General features: G+C 37.6%; 2 protein-coding genes across 2 annotated transcripts in view; both read right to left on the reverse strand.

Moving 5' to 3' along the window:
- LOC133839656 (metallothionein-3-like) overlaps positions 1 to 20,607 on the reverse strand; it is a 128,699-nt gene that overhangs the window by 101,405 nt on the left and 6,687 nt on the right. The window lies entirely within an intron of this gene.
- Positions 1 to 20,607, reverse strand: part of LOC133839657 (homeobox protein 5) — a 152,986-nt gene that overhangs the window by 58,912 nt on the left and 73,467 nt on the right. Inside the window, 3 exon segments of the mRNA XM_062271293.1 lie at positions 277 to 506; positions 1,081 to 1,202; positions 17,867 to 18,045. Coding sequence (XP_062127277.1) covers positions 277 to 506; positions 1,081 to 1,202; positions 17,867 to 18,045 — 531 coding nt within the window.

Here is a 20,607-nt window from a genome sequence, read left to right on the forward strand (position 1 = left end):
ATAGGCGAAGCAAATTATGCATACGCCATGATGTACACACATCGCCTGTGCCAAGAAATTTATGCTTCTCTGACATTTTACATAAATACCGTATATTCATATAATTATAGCAATTAAATTCTATTTACAATGTTGCAATTAAAATCGACTGCAACATTTTGTTCGTTGCGCTCGTTGCGCTCTGTTTGTCCGCCTGGTCGTCTGACCGCATTCCTTTTGATCTTATCGTTCGTATGCATGTATGTGTATGTTTATGTGTGTGTGTGTTTGACCTACCTTCTTCTTGCGCTCCTCCTTGAAGTCGGTGACAATGCCCTCATCCGATGTGGACACCGATGTTGTGCGTATGCGTGCATTTGCCGATGCAATGGCCGCATCGTGCGGCGACAATATAATGTGACCATGCAGTGCACTGCCATCATCGCTCAATGGCGGCGATGCCGATCCGGAGCTCCAAGAGGCCGACGAGCTGCTGCCCGGGCTGGAGCCAAACCATTTGTCCGACACTGCAAATGTATAAGAATTAAAAAAAAAAATTTAATTATGTTATACATAAATAAAAATTAAAACGGAGTGAAGAAGGTTGAAAGAAAAATAATTAAACTTTTAAGCTTGAAAACTTTGTGCTCTTAAAAAAATGCAAAGAATTCATGCCACAATTAAAAATACTTGATCCTCAAAAATAATATCTAGATTAAAAATTTAGCTTTGATTTCAGTCTTGACTCTCAATTAATTAAAATCTGGACTTGTTGTAGAACTTTGATCTCGAGGTTATGAATTTTTCGATCCTAAAACAAATTCTTGAAACTAAAGCTTAAAATTGAAAATTTCTGTAAGCACGAAAAGAAGATTCTAAAACGTTTGATAAAGGGATTCGATATTGAATTATGAATTTCAAACTGAAAAACTCGCGAAATTTCTTGTCGATACTTAACCTTCTTTCGAGATTAAAAATGTTGATATTTTTTCATTCTTAAATAACAAAACTATTTTGAAACTTTGATCTTGATTTCAATTATTATGGGTTCAATTATTAATTGAGATTTTATTCTAAGATTAAACACAATGCAAAACTTACCCGTATTCGGCGAGTTGTGTAGATTCATTAAAATTAATGCTGCATTACATTCATTCATGACGTCCACTTTGCAATCATCGCTGCTGCAGTCGTAAGTGTCGCTTGGCGGACGCTTTCGTGAGCTGTAAGAATAAAAAAGATTAAAAAGATGCGTTAGTTAAGCACAAAACATAATGATGGCAAATAAACTCAATTAATCTGTTCAAGTTGTCGGTCAGTGTCATACATAGACTGTTGTGATACGTAAATAGAACCTAATTTGTTTGGCAATTTGTCGGTTACTTATTGCATCGCATCTCGCAGATAAAGAGCCACATTTATTGTGTTGTTGTTGCTTTGTTTTCTCTGAGGCAATTCAAATTCAAAGAATTCTAGCTGCCAGCATTGGCCCAGTTGTTGTTGTTGTGAGGCTCGGCTTTAATTAGACGCCCTCGCAAAAAAGCCTAAACCCGAAGCACATCAAAAGCAGCCGCCGCCACACACAATGTTGCTGTTGTCGATGTAATTTGCACAACAACAACAACAACAACAACAGCAACAATGTGACGAGGTCTCTTTACGATAATCGCCCCGTGAGGCATTTCAATGCAACAACAAAACTATTTTTCCATTTAACTAATTTTGTGGCCAGCGATTTTGAATGCCCCTGCATTGTTATTGTTGTTGCTATTGCTATTGTTATTGTTGTTGTTGTCGATTTCTGCTCATTCGTCATTAATTGGCAGCTACGCGATAGCATCAAATAACAAATTTTGTTTTGCAAATTTTACTGACCTTTTGCAAAATTAATTTATGCTTTGTTATTGTTTTATAAACACATTCGATATATACAGTTATTTAAGCGGCAAATGTTTCAAGCTTTAAGTTCACCTTGCAGCAACCTTGGAGATATCCAAGAGCGAAGAAGCATTCAACAATGGCTCAGCCAATTCAGATATATCCTTTGGCGTTAGCTTTATGAACATCATTTTTACGCTCGAATAACTTGGACAAAGGCGAAAAGCTAAAAGAATGCAGTCCCAGTGTGCAATGCAATGCCAAGAAGGAGCAGGAGCAAGGGGAGGAGCAGGAGCAGGATAATAAAGACGCGACTCTGACGCGGCGTGTCATAAATTCAAAACATTTTCAAACGGCAAAACTGATTTCGAAATACTCGTAATCAAGTTGAGTGGAAAGCTCCTTCAGCTTTTTTCTCCACTTCTTTTCGTTTATTTCCTTTTTTTTTGCTGCCATGGCATTTACACATAACTGAGCCAACAATTGAGACGTCGCGACGACGTCTTTGTTATGGCCCTGGCCAAGTAGCCTTTTGCCAGTTGCGTGCTCGGATTAATATTTGGTTGTGTGCTGAAAATGATATGGCAGCTCCATTGTTGTTGCATTATCAGAAAGGGAACACACTGCGAAGGGCTTTTTGAGTTGTGTGTGTTTGACGCATTGCCAACTGCAGTGTGCAATTATTGATGATTGGCAGCTAAGCGGCTTAGCTACTTCAAGTTGCCATTCACAACCAGTTGCATTGCCTACTTCAAATGCAAACGAAACGAAGCTAAAGCTGAAGCACTATTTAAGGTTCGATTCTTAATTAATTTAAGCTATAGCAACAACAACAACAACGATTTTTTGACAATAGTCTCTGCCTGCTTTATAGACCATTTGTGTCTTTTGTTGCTATTCGGTTATCGCTGCTGCCATCAGCACTTCTGCTACATTTAAGCCCAAAAGAAACGTGAAAATGCATTCAGCTTCTCCGGCTGAAACCCTTCTGCAACCATTTTGGGTCCATTGTGCAACATCAGAGGCCGCCAGGCACAACGAGCGTTCGCTCAAGTGAATGCAACTCCTTCTGAGAACAGCTGCCATAAAATTTTATTGCCCAGCTACCAGGCTTGGTTTTCAGCCTTTTGTCTAATGCATAGAGACCCAAAGGCATACAGTATTTGCAGTCTTCTGTTGTTGTTGTCAGTTGCTGTTGCCAGTTGATGTTGTTGTTGCCTGTTGCAACTCTCTGATGTTGTTGATGTTGGCTTTTATCCATTTGGCACCTTCTGCTTCATTTGCTAACTTTCTGCGCCCCAATTAAATTGACTAAACTTGACGATAAATTTGCGCCGCTCGTTGCTAATCGCATAAAAGTAAATTTGCGCATAAATCGACTTTTGAAATCTCTGCATTAGTCTCTCTCTCTCTCTCCCTCTCTCTGTCTCTGTCTAGATGTGAGCTGTTGGTCAGCAAACGCTTGATTTTTGCCGGCCGGTCTGCAGCAATGTTGTCCACTGTGGACAGGGGATATTTTAGCCATCACGATGTGGCCATTTTGTGCGCACAATCGGTACCGTTAGGTTCAGCAGCGGCAACAACAACAACAACAACAACAACAATAAACAGGCCGTTCGTTGCTTTCCGCTCGATTGCGCAGCAACTTTAATAAACTGTAAGCTGCTGTTGCTGTTGGAAAATTGGTGGCCGCTGTCTCAGAGAGTGTATCGCTCTGTCTCTTTCGCTCGCTGCGTGGCCGCACGTAAATTGCGGCAGGCGTAGATCGGACAACACACACAGAAAACAGAAAACTCAAGAGGGGAATTGTTGGCGCTGCTCTGGCGCGTGATTGAAATGCGATATATTCGCGCCGATTTCGGGGCCAAAACTCGAGTTTGAGCCTGGGAAATGCGCAGTGATTTTCACTTGGTTGTGTTTGTAATGTGCAACAGCAGCAGCAGCCACAGTCGTTGTTGTCGCTGTTATTGTTGTTGTTTTAGCTGGGCGATGAGCCGCAGCAACTGGCAACTTTGGCCCGACGTTCGCTGTTTTGTTGGCAATTATTTGCCCACGCCGCTGGTTGCAATCAGCGGGCGATGCTAGCAGCCAAAACGTTGCATGCTGCATGCGGCATACAATGAGCAACAACAACAGAAAAAAAAGGTGTTGAAAGCAAAATTACATTGCAATGTGCAGCGGCGGCTGTCGGAAATATGCGCGCTCCAGAGATGCGATATGATATGCCTAACCAAGTGGCAAGAGGGGAGAGTGGGAAGGGAAAAGATGGGGAGGGGGGGAAGTTGTTGGGTCTCTCTTTTTTCTATTCGTTTGCATGCCGCATAAAAATTAGTTGCAACTGCAATTTATAGCTCACGTTGCAAGTTGTTGCTTTGAATTGAGCTGCATTCGTTTTGCTTTGATTTGTGGTTTGTGCAAAAGAAAATAACAACAACAAAATAACAACTGAAATACAATTAAAGTCCGCTGCAAAATGAGTTTATTGAATTAGACACGTGCTCGCAAAATTGGACCGGGTAATTGTTGTGTTTGAGAAACCGAGGCAAGGACCAGAGACAAGAGACCAAAGACCAGACATTAAACAATAGCACAACGAAATTTTGTTGTTACTTTTGATTGTGATTTGAGCGACTTTCACCAAAAAAACTTTTTGCAACAAGAAGCTACACAATAAAATCGAGAAAAAAAAGTAAAAGTGAGCTTTTTGCACGAACTGAAAACTTGATTCCCGAAATAAATGTAATTTTTATATTTAGTTAGGCGCAATGATTGATTGGCTTCCTTTTTTTTTTACTGTTTTTTTTTGGTGGGTTCATTGCCCCAAAGAATATTGCGCAGCTTTCAAGTCCAAACGAACTGAAGTATCCAGAGACTATAGCTTATCGTGTGTCAAAAACAAAGTCAGCGGGTTGATTAGACGAACCGCGTGCAAGGTGCAAAAAAATCTAGATAATGTGTGTAGAAAAAAAGCGAATGTTATTTCTTATTTTGTTCGCCTCAATGGCAGGTGAATTTCATTGAGGCTTTTTCTCTTTTTGTGGCACAAGTGTTTATCAGTTTGTACGATAAGAAGCAGTAAAGTCATTGTGAAATAACAACAAGTGGAAGCACAAACAAGCCATGAACAAGGCACTTTTCTAGCGTATACTTAATATGTGCATTTGACCGTGAAAAGTAATAAAATAAAATAAATGTATATATGATTTTAATGCTTCTTAAATAAACTACATTTAATTTTGTTTAACTCTAATTTTATTTACTAATAAATGCGATTAAATTACTGTAGCAATTTTGTTTTCTATTTTTTGTTTTTGGTTTTTTTGCTGCTATTTTTGCCAACGCGCCAAAAATTTTGTGACGTCGATAGTTTCGGGCCAAAACATGCGTTAGTACTTATGAGTAATATTTTTTGTTATTTTCGCTTGTTTTGTTTCAGGGCAAACCTGTTATTGTTGCTTGTGCTAATTCAAATCTTTCGGCCTATGCGTAATTTCCAAAAAAAATTTCGCATGGCTGAATTTGATTTGATTTGGTTGTTTTGCTTTTTTTTGGGGCGCGCTTCTTACAAAAATAAAAGGCGACCTCTTTATGAATTCATGCTGTTCGTGTTGTTGTTGTTGTTAATTTGTGAGTTTCTTTCTTTATTTTGTGCGTCGCTGACACACATTTCTTATATGAAATAAAAACAGCAATAAAATCGAATAAAGCAAATAAATGCCAGTCCAGCTCCCCACCTCAGTGTTCAGGGACTGTCTGTGTGACCAAAACCCACAGCAACAATAACTCAGAGAAGAAAAAAAAAGGTAAACAAATATTGAAATTTGAATGCGGCCTTCGTTGGCAGGTGAGCCACGCAGACAAACTTGGCCAGAAGGCGGAAATTTCGCATGTATGAAAACGAGGCAGGGTAAACAACAAAACTCTTCTTGTTGTTGTTGCTAATTTGTGAACGAGTGTGTGTGATGCGTAACTGTAAAATGTGTGTCGTGACTCCGTTCGCAGTGCGTGCATGCGTGAGAGGGAGAAGGAAGAAGAAGTTGAAGGCAAAGGCGAAGGAGAGATGAAGAGCAAAACTTAACTCAATGGCACATGCGTGCTTTTTTGCTTATATTTGCTTTTTGTTAACTTTGTTTTCGCTTTATTTATTCTTCTCTTCCTTTTTTTCTCGTCTGCCGCGCGCTCTTTTTTTTTTATCACGCCACAATTTGTTGTTTACTTTTGCATTATTATGTTTTTCGTTAACTTTGGCTGCTGCCATTTTTGTCATATTTTTTTCAGTTTCGTTTTTCTTTCATTTTTTTTTTTTGGCTTGTCTGAAACATAGATAACAAAACGCTGAGCAACAGTTGTATTAGTAATAGTAGACTGTAGTAGTAAATACTAGTTTCTCTATTCATTCGTATTTTTTTGATGCGTAGTTTCGTTCCTTCTTCCTCATTCTCCCTCGTTCTCACTCTTCACATTCGCTTCGCCATTATCAGCCAACGAAAATGTGGAGCACGTGCTTTTCGTTCTGATTACGTATGGAAACTATTTCAACCCAATTTGGCCCCATTTTTCGCGTACAGCACTTGAAACCGCCAAAATATGAAAATTGAAGCGATTTGTATTAATCAATGTGGATCTATAATAATACTTTATTGCCTGCTAATATTAAAGTATTAGGTCGCATTATTATTATTTATATATATAAATTTCTATGGCCTGCATTTAAATACAACTTAACTTTATTCATTATTTTTAATGCTTTGTTTGTACTAATAAACTTTGCATCAATAATAATAATATATTCTTTTGATCTTATCTATTTTAATGAATTTAATGTGTTGTGTACAATATTAAATTGCTTTCACATATATATTTAAACTTAATTATCCATTTTAGTGATTTATTTATACTTTTAAATTGTGATCTGTTCTCTCTTGCGTTAATAATAATAATTTGTATTCCTCATTTTAATTTTATTATTGTTTCTATACTATTTATAACATTTTAAAGCCTGCTTTTAAATATATCTCAATTTAGTTCAATAATTGAATGTCTTTTTATTTTTTTAACAACACGCCTTAAAATATATCTAATATATTTTAATGTATTTAAAGCTTTGTTTACACTATTAAATTTTACACTTCTTGCACTCTTGTGCTAATTGTCAATTAACATAAAATGTAGAAATAGATTTTCTAAGGCAATTGAGTTGCAGAAACACAAAAAAAAACGACGCTTAACTGTTTTTCATTCCTTTGGCTTTTAAATTTTGTCCATTTTTTCGCTGCTGCTGTTTTTTTGTGGCTCACGTCTAGAGCTTTCGCTTCGTCTATGCCATTTAGAGGCTCATTTGCACAAATTACTAACATTGCGACAGCGGCTAAAGACATCGGTGGCAGCGACAGCAACAGCAACAGCAACAAAAATAGCAAAACGACGACAGCAACAACGATGGGCATAAGAATTGCAATTGTTTAAAACAACATCGCGACATCGGCAAGCGAAAAAAAAGAAAACGACGAGAGGCATTGTCACCACATTCCGGCAACGGAAGCCAATGGCAATGTTTGGCAATTGCCACTCGCAACCTGGTGGCAGTGGCAGCAACCAACAGTAGCCGTGGCAGTGGCAGTGGCAACAACAGCAACAGCGGCTGCCAGATTGCCAATCGACCCATGGGCGCCCTCAGGTCCCAGGTCCCAAGTCCCTGCCCAGCAGTCATGAATAAAAATCGTATTAATTTGAGGCACAGTCGATTCTTATTTTCTGTGGAGGCTTGCTTGTCTCAAGGGCAGCGAACAGGAGCAGGCAAACAACTTGAACTTGAGCCTAGCCCTGGACAGAGGCAACAACATTCTGCTGACTCTCTCTCTCTCTCTCTGTGTCTCTGTGTGTCTTCTCTCCATTAGAAATGCGCGGACTATTTGCGAGTGACAGGCGACGTTGGGCTCTTTCCCCAGAGGCAACTGCACCTTGCCATCAGCAGCAGCAACACAGAAAAGCAGATATATATATGTATATATAAAGAGGGAGGCAACTTGTGTGTTGACTGTACTTAGACTTCGTTTTTGGCTGCCACTTTCTATTGTTTCTCTCTCTGTTGTGTTGTTTTTTTTGGGTGGCCAATTGATAAATCACGAGAAATTCAATTTGAAAAATCAGTTAACATCTGCGTGAAAAACTAAGGATTTGTTGGCCCACTCACCGAGTCCATCACTGACAGCGCCAATAAGCGTGTGACAGCGCCAAAAAGGGCGTAACAAGCCTTGGCAGTTGTCGCCAGACAACGAGTTAGAACAGACAGAGAAAGAGACAGACAGACGGACGGACAGATAGATAGACGGACAGACACACCTGCCTCAGGTACTGTTCGCATGTGGGCAGCATATGTTTCTACTAGTTGTTGTTGTTGCTTTTGTTGCTGTTGTTGCTGTTGTTGTCACTCATGTGTCAGCGGCATTGCCAACGCCTCCAGCTGCTTAGCATGCAGCGCAGCAAGCGTCAGGAAGCGTTGCTGTTGTTGTTGTTGCTGTTGCTGTTGCTCATGTTGCCGCTGTTACCGCTGTTGTTGCTGTTGCTGCAATTGGCTGCAACAATTTAGCGGTACTTGGTCGGCCAATGCAACCCAAGTCCACGACCACGACCAGGTCCAAGACCATGGGAATTACACGCTGGCTGAGCACAGTGGAACAAAGTGCATTGACAAATAAGCAAACACATCAGCTAAATATGTGTATTGTACTATTTATACTGTCAATATGTTAGTATGATCTATAAATTCATAAGAATGTACAATCTATTTTTCTTTTTTCTGTTTTGTTGTAATTTGTTTCTTTTTCTCAAATTTCTTATTTAAGTGCCGAACTACACAGGCTTTCAACTCGAATATAAAGCAATCCTTTTGCTATATTCTTAATGCATCATAAACTAAAGAATTAAATGGACTTGGCAAGCCGAAATTTTACAAGCGTTCTGATTAGGCAGAGAGAAAGACTCTCATGGCTGTGATACAAAAAAAATTATAAAAATAATAATAATACATAAAAGAATAATACAAAATAATGATGTCAACATTACATCAATTATTGTATTGAAAAATAAAAGAAAAATGAATTCGATGAGTTAACGCGTTTTATATTACAAGAAACCCAAAAAAGAGCTTAATGTAAGTGAAATCCATATATGATTTTGATGGGGAAAAAATAATTACAAAGCCCTTATAGAAAGATACTTGAAATGAAAATTGCTGGGAATTTCTTCATCGCAATTTATATAAAGAATCTTATTTCAGGGAAATTTTACGAATCGAGGGTATATCCCAAAGCATTTCTCAATATTTTGTGCTCTAAGCTTTGAGTTTCCCAATCTATTTAAGTCAGTGATTTATTATTGTTTTCGAATAATGTCATAATAACTGTAGGCAGTTAAACTAAAATGCTCAATTCAACATTTATGACTTTAAAACATTTCAACTCTCGCAATTGAATTGCCATCAGTTTCAGTTTAGTTGCAATGTGCTTGGCCCACTCGTAGTATTGGCCAAGAGCTGAGCTGCGTTGCGTTGCGTTGTGTTGCATTGAGACCCGTAGTCGGTCGCGTACGTGCGTTTGCTTTTACAGTTAAGCCTGGAGAGCTGCCGCACACTTTGGCTAAATGGGTTGCGCAGACAAAGAGACAGAGAGAGGGAGACATGGAGAGAGAGAGAGACAGGCAGACAGACAGACAGACAGACAGGCAAGAAACTATAGAATTCGTAGCCCGTAGGGGCGATGTTGCCAGCTGCATTTTGATGACCCGCTGCAGCGGCCAACATTTAATTCAATTAACAAATCGCAACAGCCCAGCAAACAACTAAGAGACAGCAAGAAAATAAAAAGAAAAAAAACGACGCGCTCGGCACTTTAATTATATAGAAAGAGTGTCCAGGCATTCATCTAGTGTGTTCCACTGGCCCAACTAAAACACAGTTCATAGCTTTGATTACATCAAGTTAAGCTGCAAATTTTGATTTAATGGTGGAAGAACGCAAAGATTTTCTTTCTTGGCCACTTGGAGCTTAAGGCTGAGATGAAAATCCCTTCATTAGAGTCTCGCTGAAACACGAGCGGCGAAGAACGCGAAGGCAAAAGCTGCAAACGTATTTGCATTCAAATTGCCAAATTAAACGTGATACAACAATTTCATGTAAATGCCTCTCATTGTTGCTGCTGCTGCTGCTGTCATTGTTGTTGCTGGTTGTTGTTGTTGCTGGTTGTTGCTATTGTAGGTCGTCGTCGCACAATGACAATGCCCAAAGGCATTAACAGAACTTTTCGACCAGGCTTGAACTTTAATTGACAACAGTCTCAACACAACAACAACAGGAAAGCTAAGCAAAGCAAGGCAAAGCAAAGAAAGCATTGCAATTTCCCAACCGACCGCAATAGTCACAAAATAAGCCAAATCAGTTTTCTAGCTTGTAACTTGTAGGTTGTTTAGCTTCAGCTTCAGCTTCAAGTTTGGATTTTCCCTTCCCCTTACTTAGGCACTGGCCAAAGGCTAGAAATGTGTAACTGTAACTTTGTAGCTGGCAAATTATAGCGTGCGGTTTTTCCTCCTTTTTCTTCGTTTTTGTGTTTTTTTGCTGTTTTTCTCTATTTTGCGTTTGGCAAATGACTTTTGTTTGGCAGACATTCGGCCAAGGCAGTCGCTCATTTAGGCAGTCAGTCAGTCAGTCAGTCGCACGTCAGAGTTCCAACACCCGCAGCGTTTGCCATTACAATTGAAAACGACTCAATCAAATTGCCAGTCCGCCAGCCAGATTCAGTCCAGACAAGACACTGTCCGACTTTGACTTCAACTGCAACTGCAATTATGCGTCCCGCTGCCTCATGCCTCATGAATACAATTCAATCTAATTTTTGCGCATTTTCCGTTCTTAGAATTTGCGTTCTTTTCGTTTGTGTGTTGCGTGTTGCCACCACTGCCACGCCCATCGATCTTTTTTCCTCTGTTTGCGCCCTGCGGCCACAACTCATAAGTGTGCACATTAAGTTTTATTGTCGACGATCGAAGAAAAACTTTAGCTCAATTGTGGCCTATTTCAACTCTCTCGATCGTCGGAAAACTATGAACTGACAAAATGCACTGGAAAAACTTTACTAGCTGCAAACTTATGCGCCACATTTGTGCCTGTTTCCCATCGAACATAACATACAGCTCCTCATATATATTTCGACATAGACGCTGCGGGCTTATTAATGCATATTGGTATTCGTGCATAAATAATGCCGGCCAAGAGTTGTTGGCTACACCAAATGCACTTTTAAATATAGCCAAAAGGGGACGGCCATCGAGTAGTGAGAACTGCAAAAGCACTTATTATACGAACATAACGTTGGGGGCTTTTAGTCGGGCCAACTTCCCTTGGGGAGCGTTAATAGAAATGTCCGGTAGAAAAATGTATTAAAGTGCACACAACACAGTTGCAAAATATGGGAAGCTTCTAAACTGATTGATGGAACAAGTACAAAAAAACACATTGTGAGCTTTCAGATTGATTGCACTGCAATTAATGCAATTTATGTGTATACGTAATATAGTATATATAAAAAAAAGCAAAGCCTAGCCTTTGAGTTGTTTTGACAAATTAATTTAATTACGTTTGATGTGTAATAAATCAATTGCAACGCACTTTTTATTAGCTAAATGTTATGACATTTAATTAATGCGTTTTATTTTTTGCCTTGCACATTTTGCAGCTATGCAAATCCATTTCACGGCTTGTTACCTTTTGCCTGCAATTGAGCACCTGAATGTGGAAAAAACAAGTACGAAACGTACAGTCGAGTCGACTTGACTATGAGATACCTTAATAAAATTTAAAGAGTGCGGTATTTAAATATACCGAATTAATATACCAAACAAATACCGTAATGTGTATTCGGTATATTGATATAATGTATTATAAAATTGTGAAATATACCGAAATGCATATTTGGTATGTTTATATACTATATAGCAAAAAAATACTGAAATATACCGAAATGTATAATTGGTATATTGACATAATATATCAGCAAATATTGAGATATACCGAAATACACATTTTGTATGTTGATATACTATATAACAAAAAATACTGAAATATACCGAGATGTATATTTGGTATATTAATATACTATATCAATAAATACTGAAATGTGTCAAACTTCATATTTGGTATATTTATATAATATACTGAATATAAAATACTGAAATATAACGTAAAGGTATATTGATATACCAACATGGCAATATGGTCTCAGCTGTTGATGCTGATAAAAAATACGTATACGTTATGGTGCCGACATAGTTATAATACCCTTTTAACCTATGGCTAACAGGTATAACTATATATATGACCCTGCTAAACGTTTTGGTATTTTTTTTTGGGGGAAAACCTAGCACGAAACTCATTGAAGGCGACTCCCTGTGGACGCCGCTAAATGTTGGTGAAAAAAGGCCGACTACGAAAAAGCGGCGACGAAGCGAAGAAGTAGAAGGAGCTTAACTTGCAAATGGCATTTGGCGAGTTTTTATTTGTTGCGCCGCGATTTGAATGCAAAAATAAAATTTTACGATCAAACAAACTATTCGTGCAGAACATCGGAAAATTGTGTTTACGTTTTACGTTCATTGTTGGGAACGGCAAAGGGAACGACGAACGGATCGGAACGGAACATTGGGCACTCTCGCACAATATGCAATCGTATTTATGCCAAGCAGAGGGGGGAGGAAGGGGTAGAAGACCATTTGAAACTATCTAACGAGTATCTCTCTGGGCTGCGAATGCGAATCCATTTCAATAATTTGCCGTCGAGGGGCCGAAGCATTGCTTAGAAAATGATTATAAATTTATATTTTTTCCCCCCACTTTTTGTAGTTTTTTTCAGCATTGCATTTGCCATTATCGTTGTCTGCTCGTTGCTGTTGTTGTTGCTGTAGCTCGCTTGCTTTGTTTTTGTTCTGCTTCAATAATAATTTTGACCCACTTCTGCGCTCGACTTGACTTTTTATTGTACTGAAATTAAGTATTTTTGTTGTACTTATTTCTTCTTTATTTTTGAGGGCAACACAAACACTCGCTCCGCATAATATTTGTGCACACACACACACACACACATACACACACACACTTTCGTACGTATTCTTGGCGGCAAAAACAACGGCAAATATTTTTCAAGACTCGGCTAATTGCCGCTGCCAGCGTCTGAATTTGTCTCTGCTTTTGTTTTTTATTTACTCTTTTTTTTTCATTATTATTTTGTTGCTGTCGTCGTCGTTGTTTTAGTTGACGTCACGATGCTGTTGTTTATGCATTTCTGTTTTTTTTCACAAGCGCTTTTCACATGCCTCTCAAGTGTGCACTCCAAAAAGCTCAACAAAACTTAGTATAACAGCTGGAAAATGACACTAGCTTAAAATGACATTTAATAATAAGATTTACTAATGCAAATAAAATATATAAATTATATACTTTTTCTTTCTAACGTTGCATTTCAACAACTTGAGAATTCTTATATGACTCATTAACAATTAAGAATTAGTTTTGCAGCTGAAAATGACACCAGCTGAAAATGCCTTTTAATAAACTAACTTATCAGAAAGCAAATATAGAAAAGGTTATTATTAAATGAAATTCCTACTCCTTGCCAACGTTGCATTTAAATATTTCAATAATCCTTTTTGACTTATTAATCATTAAAAATTGTTGTTGCCAAAAATGACACTAGCTGAGAGTGACATTTAATAAATTGTTTTAAATGTGCAAATGAAATAAAGAAATTAAAATTAGAAAATTTATAAAATTTCAGCATTTCTATTTCACTTATTAACAATTAAAAAAACTTTTAGGCTAAAAATAATGACTTTATCAATGCGAAAATAAAATGATAGAAAAATTATATTATTTTCCTTGCCAGCGATGCATTTAAATAATTTCAACATTCTTATTTGACTCATTAACAATTAAAAATTACAATCAACATTGCCTGGCACTTTGCCCAGTTTTAATTGTTCGCTTGATCAAAACGCGAAAATTTCCAAGTTCGCATCACAAAATTGAAGCTTTAAAGAGCTTTTTGTCAAAGTGCATGTAAGTTTGTGTTTTTTTGTTTTTTTTGATGCGTCATTGTTGTTGTTATTATTATTATTATATATTGCAACGGTAAACTCGTTTTGTAAATTGTATTTTTTTCTCGCTTTTGTGCGCTGCAATTTTTATGCCATATTGTTTGTTTGTTTTTGCAATAAAGAACAACAAGAGTGAGCAACAATTGCACAAAAAGCAAGTCGTCGACAACGTTGTTGTTGTTGTTGTTGTTATTGTTAATCATGGCAATTACAGCAACAAACAACATGCCTGGCCAATTGGCGCTTACACGCTTTCATTAAGCAACCAGCAACCAACAACCAGCAGCAGCAACCAGCAACCAGAGACCCAGGAGTTGCTGCTAACCGTGTGCCTCGCGATGTGTTGTTATGCGATATACAGCTGGGTTGAAGAGTGAAGAGACAGGAGAGAGGGGAGTGTCTCTCGGATCTGGAGACCGGCCGGTCTATTCAGTCTAGCGTTGAAAATTAGCAACTGACGCAACGCGTTCGCAGCGTAAATTGACATTTACGCGATAATTACGCGCTTATTATATTTATTACCAGTTTTTTCCGCATTTAATTCTTTCTCTTTTGCCTCGTATTTTTTTTTTGTATTTTGTGTTATTCATGGGATTTAATTTAATTTTTTTTGTTGTTGTGCAGTTGCAACGTTTTGTTCTTTGTAATGGGGGAAGTGAGAAAACCTTGAATTAAGAGCGAGGGAAAGGAATAAAGCGAACAGCCAGAGAGCTGCTGTCAGCTATGTCGAGGAGTCTATTAAGCTTCGGATAGCAATAGATTGTTGTTGTTATTCTCGTTGTTGTTGTTGTTGTGCTAAAGATGTTTTCAATGTAACGACGTCATATGGATTGTATAGCGCGTAATTGAAGTGTGATTAGCTTAAGTGCCCCCGCAATACTGACTTGATAACTGGTTGTGTTTATCTATATCTATATACTACGATATATACGATACATATATGTATATGTATCACATACTTTATTTTGTTTATAGATTGCAACTGAACAAATATCTATGTACTAAAGTTCGTAGTTTATATCTTACACGTGTGCGCTCGAGTGAATCAAAAGCAAATATTATTTAATAGCAGTTGATTTTGTTTACAAATTCAATTATCAATAGCGATACGAATTCGTTTTCCAACGATCATTTTTGTTTACGACAACAAAACTATGTAAATTAATAAAAATATAAAAAGCTTAAAAACACTACACTACAACAATAACAGCTGGCAATACGTAAGCGAGAAAATCACATTTTAGATTAGCGGGCAGATGATCGAGGGGGGTGGGGAGGAGAGAAGAGAGCGAAGAATATTACGTCGCATTACGTGTTGGAACACGCGTGGCATTCGCTTGATTGTGTGTGTGTGTGCAAGGTGAGCTGGTTTATATGTATGCATGTGTGTGTGTTTGAAGGTGTTGTTATCATTACACGTGTACACACATAAGATAGAGAGCGAGATACATAGAGAGAGTGAGAGAGGGAGCTGCGCATATCAAAACACCGCATGCCATGGAAGACAACGACGACGACGACAAAATGGCGACGACAGATAGAACCCATAGAACACACACACACACACATACACACATGTGCACAGTGGGCTGTATTTGCGTATCTGTGCGCGAAATAAACACTTCCGCATTCGAGTTCGAATTGAATGAAGCAACAACAACAACAAGAACAACAAGAACAATCATATCAACTGGACTCGACGTCGAGTGCTTATAAGATAAATGCGGCCGGCAAAAAGTGAGCGTTGTCTTTCCTCCCCCCTCTTCATGTCCCTTCCCTCACAATGTTTGCTGGGTGCTGCTGCTGCTGTATGTATGTAAGTAATTAAATTAAACTGGCGCAGAACTCGCGTTGAACTCAATTGAATTTTATTTGAATTTTATTACAGAACATTGTCGACTGCATTTTGTTTTTTCTCTCTATTTTTTTTGCCGATTGTTATTGTTCTTCTTATTGTTACAGTTTTCATTTTGCTCTCTTTTTGTTAGTTTTTTTAGTTTTAGTTTTTTCGATTACGACGCAATTGAGTAGCCTTCTTCCTCTTCTCTCCTCCTGAGCATGACGAGCCACATTTTCTCTTCATCTTGCTTTCTTTTCCTTTATTTTTTTGTTGCGCTTTTTTATTTTTTGTATTTTGTATTTTGATTATTATTGTTATTACTTTTATTATCAATTGAGAACGTGGCCGGCATTTTGTTTTCCTTGTTTTTGTTATTGGTTTTTTGTATTTATTATTGTATTTTGCTTTTTGCCCGGCACACTTGTTGTGCTGTCGCTATTCTCGTTGTTGTTGTTGTTGTTGCTTTTGCGCACTTGACTAATAGTTTGCCATGCGGCGCGCGAAGCTTATCAATTGAAATTGAAATGATATAGTCCACAAGCCGATCAACCGAGTGTTAACAACGAACTGGGAATACCCTGCCAACTAATACCGAAAGCAATCTAGATAATTTACACTTCGAGTGTAGCTAAAATTAAATTTATGGACAGACAATTTTAGTTTTTCTTTTGTTTTTTTAGTTTGTTGTTCTAACTTAAACTTGCACTGATATCGCGCGACTATTTAAAGTTCTAATCAAATGCGTTTTGTCGTCGTCGCGACGTCTGAGCGGTCAGTAATTGAAAATACGAATTATTTTGCAATCAGACGGAGTATTTTTTTTTTTGAAAGCAAATCGACGACGTCGTCTGTCTGTGAATGGCGGGAGGGGGGAAAGTCTAATACACTAGCCATTTTATATAAGTGTGTATAGTAATTGCATCGACGTCGCTGTTCAGTGTTCAGTGTTCAGTGTTCGGTGTCTATGCTAAATAGCCGGGCGGTGTCTAGTCAGCCGGGCTGTGCGGGCTTCATAGATAGATAAGCTTCAACCAAACCCCGACGTCGAATTAACTGCGACACATACGAGAACGAGAAGGCAAAACAAGTATCACAGAGAGAGAGTGAGAGAACACATATTGTATCTGTCCGTGACTTGTCGGTTTGTTCCGCTAATTTGTCGCCGCTTATGAATTATTGATATAGCCTAGACTCCATGGACGCCATCGTTGCATATTTATGCAAACGACGCGCTCACCAAATGACGACAAAAACTCAAAAACAAAACAAAAACCATAAATAGAATAGCCAAAAGCATACCCTGCACAAGGAAACATAGAATTCTTGTTACTTGCTAAGTAAAACTTTGCCAACTACTAAAATTTTGTGAGTGAGCTCGACTTTGAAATACTAGCTAGTCCTTTTTCAATAAAAAAGGGGTAATATTAAAAAATGATTACTAAAATATACCGAAAGTTGCATTTGGTATATCAATATACTATTACATTGAAATATACCAAAAAAAAAAAATGGAAATACTCGCAAGACCTTTTTAATAAAAAAAGCGGTAATACTAAAAATTGAAGCTTAAAATGCAATTTATCAAAAAAATACTAAAATATACCAAAAGTTACATTTGGTATATTAATATGCTATTATATTGAAATATACCAAAAAATTATAAAATATGACAATTTTTGAAAATGTGGTATATATTGTACCCTTTGGTATATTTTAATGAAATAGTATATTATTATACCAAATACAATCTTTAATCACAAAAGTCATAGTTGGTATTTTATTTAGCAAAAGTTACTGAGACTTAAATGTTTAAGCAACATGGTATATATGGTATTTTATAATAAATTAGTATATTGCTATACCAAATAAAATGAATTATTATTCAATGAACCAAAAGTGTCTGAGATCTAAATGTTTTTGATCAGAAATATATATTTTTTGGGATCTTTTGCCTGTTACATATATTTTCAGTCCGAGTAAAGTTATAATAAAGTGAAGTAGGATCGAATAAGTTTTAATTTGACTCACTTGTGCGACGGCGGCAGCGTCAATGGCACCTCAATACTGTGTGTGGTTCGGCGACGATCGCCACCCATGTCGGCCAATCGTGCAAAGTCCGTGTCGCGATCCTGATCGGCTAAACGAGCGGAGCGACGTGACTCCAGCAGGCGCACTTCCTCCAAACGCTTCTTCAGCTCGATGGGTTCCTGAAAACATCAAAAACAACTTGTTAATTAATTCATTCAATTTAAAAACATTAATTCGCAAGCAATAATTGTTTATCGCTCTACTAAGAAAATTCTCTTATCTCTGTTTTGTGCTCGCCGCAAATTGTGAATCATTTGCTTTAATTGTCGGCGTTCAAACTACAATTTCAATTGTTTACAAGCTGTTTGTCAATTGATTAACAAAAACACGAGAAAAAATCCCAAATTTCTTGTAGGTCAATTCCGTGAGTTATCTAGGTTTTTTCCTAGAAAAAAAGTGGCAAACACGCAAATGATAATTACAACTACTCGCAATATGAATATAATATTATGTACTAGAAAAGTTACTAGTTGTTTCGTAGTAATTTCATTTTCCGAGAAATGTGAAACAACACAGTTAATTTATCTAATATATTAATCGAGCAAGTTTGCTGATTCATGCAAAGTATATATAATATATTATATTCGTTGATAGTTGTGGATAGTTTTAATAGTTCAACTTATTGTTAGCAGATTGTGCGATGACCTTGAAATTTGTTGGCCAAAAACGATGCCTGAACTAATGGGGTCACTCGGTTACAGGGCACGCCCAAAAAAAAGAAAAAAAAGAAAAACCGAAACCGAAATTCGTTCAAGTTTTCTGCGCGTGTTCTTTGACACCGAGAATTTAAGTACATAATGTGAGTGAGTACTGTGTGTGTTCGTAGTTTGTTTTCAGTGCCTTTCACATTTTCACATCGTATTATAATAGAACTATATAGTATATATAGTATTGTATCTTTATGTAATCACCTTTTTTGATTTGTTGCGGCAACCTTCAAAAACGAAAAATGTGAAATTTTTACACAATTCTCTCTTTCTCTCTCTGTTGTTGTTGTAGTTGGCAAACAAAAACACTTTAGCAATTGATTATGACAACTATTATGCCAAACATCTGTATTTAGTTATTTGCACAATTTTATTTCTATTTTATATTCATTCAAATTTAATTTTTCTTTGTGTACGTATATATATTTTATTTTCTTTTATTTGTATTTTTAAACTTAGCCTTTGGCTATTGCAACTGCAGTGCATAAACGGACCGGGAGTGTTGGCTATAAATATTAGAAATATATATTTTAATATACTATACTATTTGGTCGTATCTTTTAGTGTAAATATAAATATGAATATATCTATATATGCATATAGTATATAGTATTTATTAGATACACTCGCTCACGCACAATCCAATCGGTTAGATTAGATATAATTGACTTTTGTAACTAATTAATTTTGCATTCGAATTTCTATGCCTCAATTGTTGTTTATTTTGCAACGAGTTTTGAATGCCAATAGAACACACACACACAGACACACACGCAAAAAAATAACGGAGCACTTTTTAGCCGGATTTGTTGTTGCGTTAATTGGGCACAAAACGCCGGCCGGCTAGGCGACGTCAACGGAGACTGAGACGGAGACAGCAACAGCGGCAGCGGGAAGCAGCGGCAAATGCGTCAGCGGGGCGCGTATCTTACAGATACAATTCAATGCGTACTGGCGTACGTAACATAAAGATACAGATACTCGCACACGCTTGCTTTGCTTTTGCTTTTGCTTTGCTCAAAGAATTCGTTGACGTCGTCGCCCGTCGTCGTGAGTTTATTTATAATTATTTAAATATTTGAGAATTTTGTTGTTTTGCGCTACGTTTGTTATTTTTTTTTTACATTATTTTTTTGTATTTTTTTTTATTTGCCAATGTCTCGTCTGCTTTTGGAATTGGGGCTACTAGGCCTCGTTCTTAATTATATATGCGAGAAACTCACTCGGCTGCGTCGTCTCTTTATTTATTTATTTCATTTCTTGTATTATGCTTGTTAATTTTTTTTCTTCTTTTTTTTTGTTACTATGCGAGACTCTCGCGCGCTTACACTTTTCACTTTGGGGAGCTTACACTGAAAAATTCACTTGCACTTTTTTGCTGCTTTATTTATTTTTTTTTTTGGGGCTGGTTTCAAGTTTCGCACGCTTTCAAAAATAATTAGTTGGCCTTCGCTAAGGGAAGCAACTCGGCTCGCGACACTTCGTTGTTGTTGTGTTTTGAAGTTTTCTCAAACTCGCGCGACACTGTTGACTGTTTTTTTTTCTTCTCACTACTCTGTTGTTGGTATATGATTATGTTGTTTTTTTTTTTGTCTTAGCTGGTCTGTTATTTTTTTTTTGTTTAAGGGGGCTCTTGGCTGGTGCGAAACGTTCGCGCGCGCATTCAAGAATGATTCTGTGTTGCGGCTCGCTGTGTCAGTTTGCCGGGTCTGCGCTGCGCTGCGGCATTCGGCAAAAAAATATTGTTCGTTTGTCGCGACTCGCGACTCGGCTTTTGTCGTCGTATTGAGTTCGGCTTGCGCTCTCTTCGTGGCTCTCTCTCTCTCTTGCGCTCTCGTTCACACTCTCTCTGTGTATGCGGCGTTTGCGCTCTTCGTGTGTTTTCGTGCGATTTTTCCGGTTCGTCGTGTGTTACTTGTGACGTTTGTTTTTGTTTCTATGCTTTGTGCTCGCCTTTCGCATGCCGCTGTTTTT

This window comes from Drosophila sulfurigaster, chromosome 2R (genome assembly GCF_023558435.1).
Source record: "Drosophila sulfurigaster albostrigata strain 15112-1811.04 chromosome 2R, ASM2355843v2, whole genome shotgun sequence".
NCBI lineage: Eukaryota > Metazoa > Arthropoda > Insecta > Diptera > Drosophilidae > Drosophila > Drosophila sulfurigaster.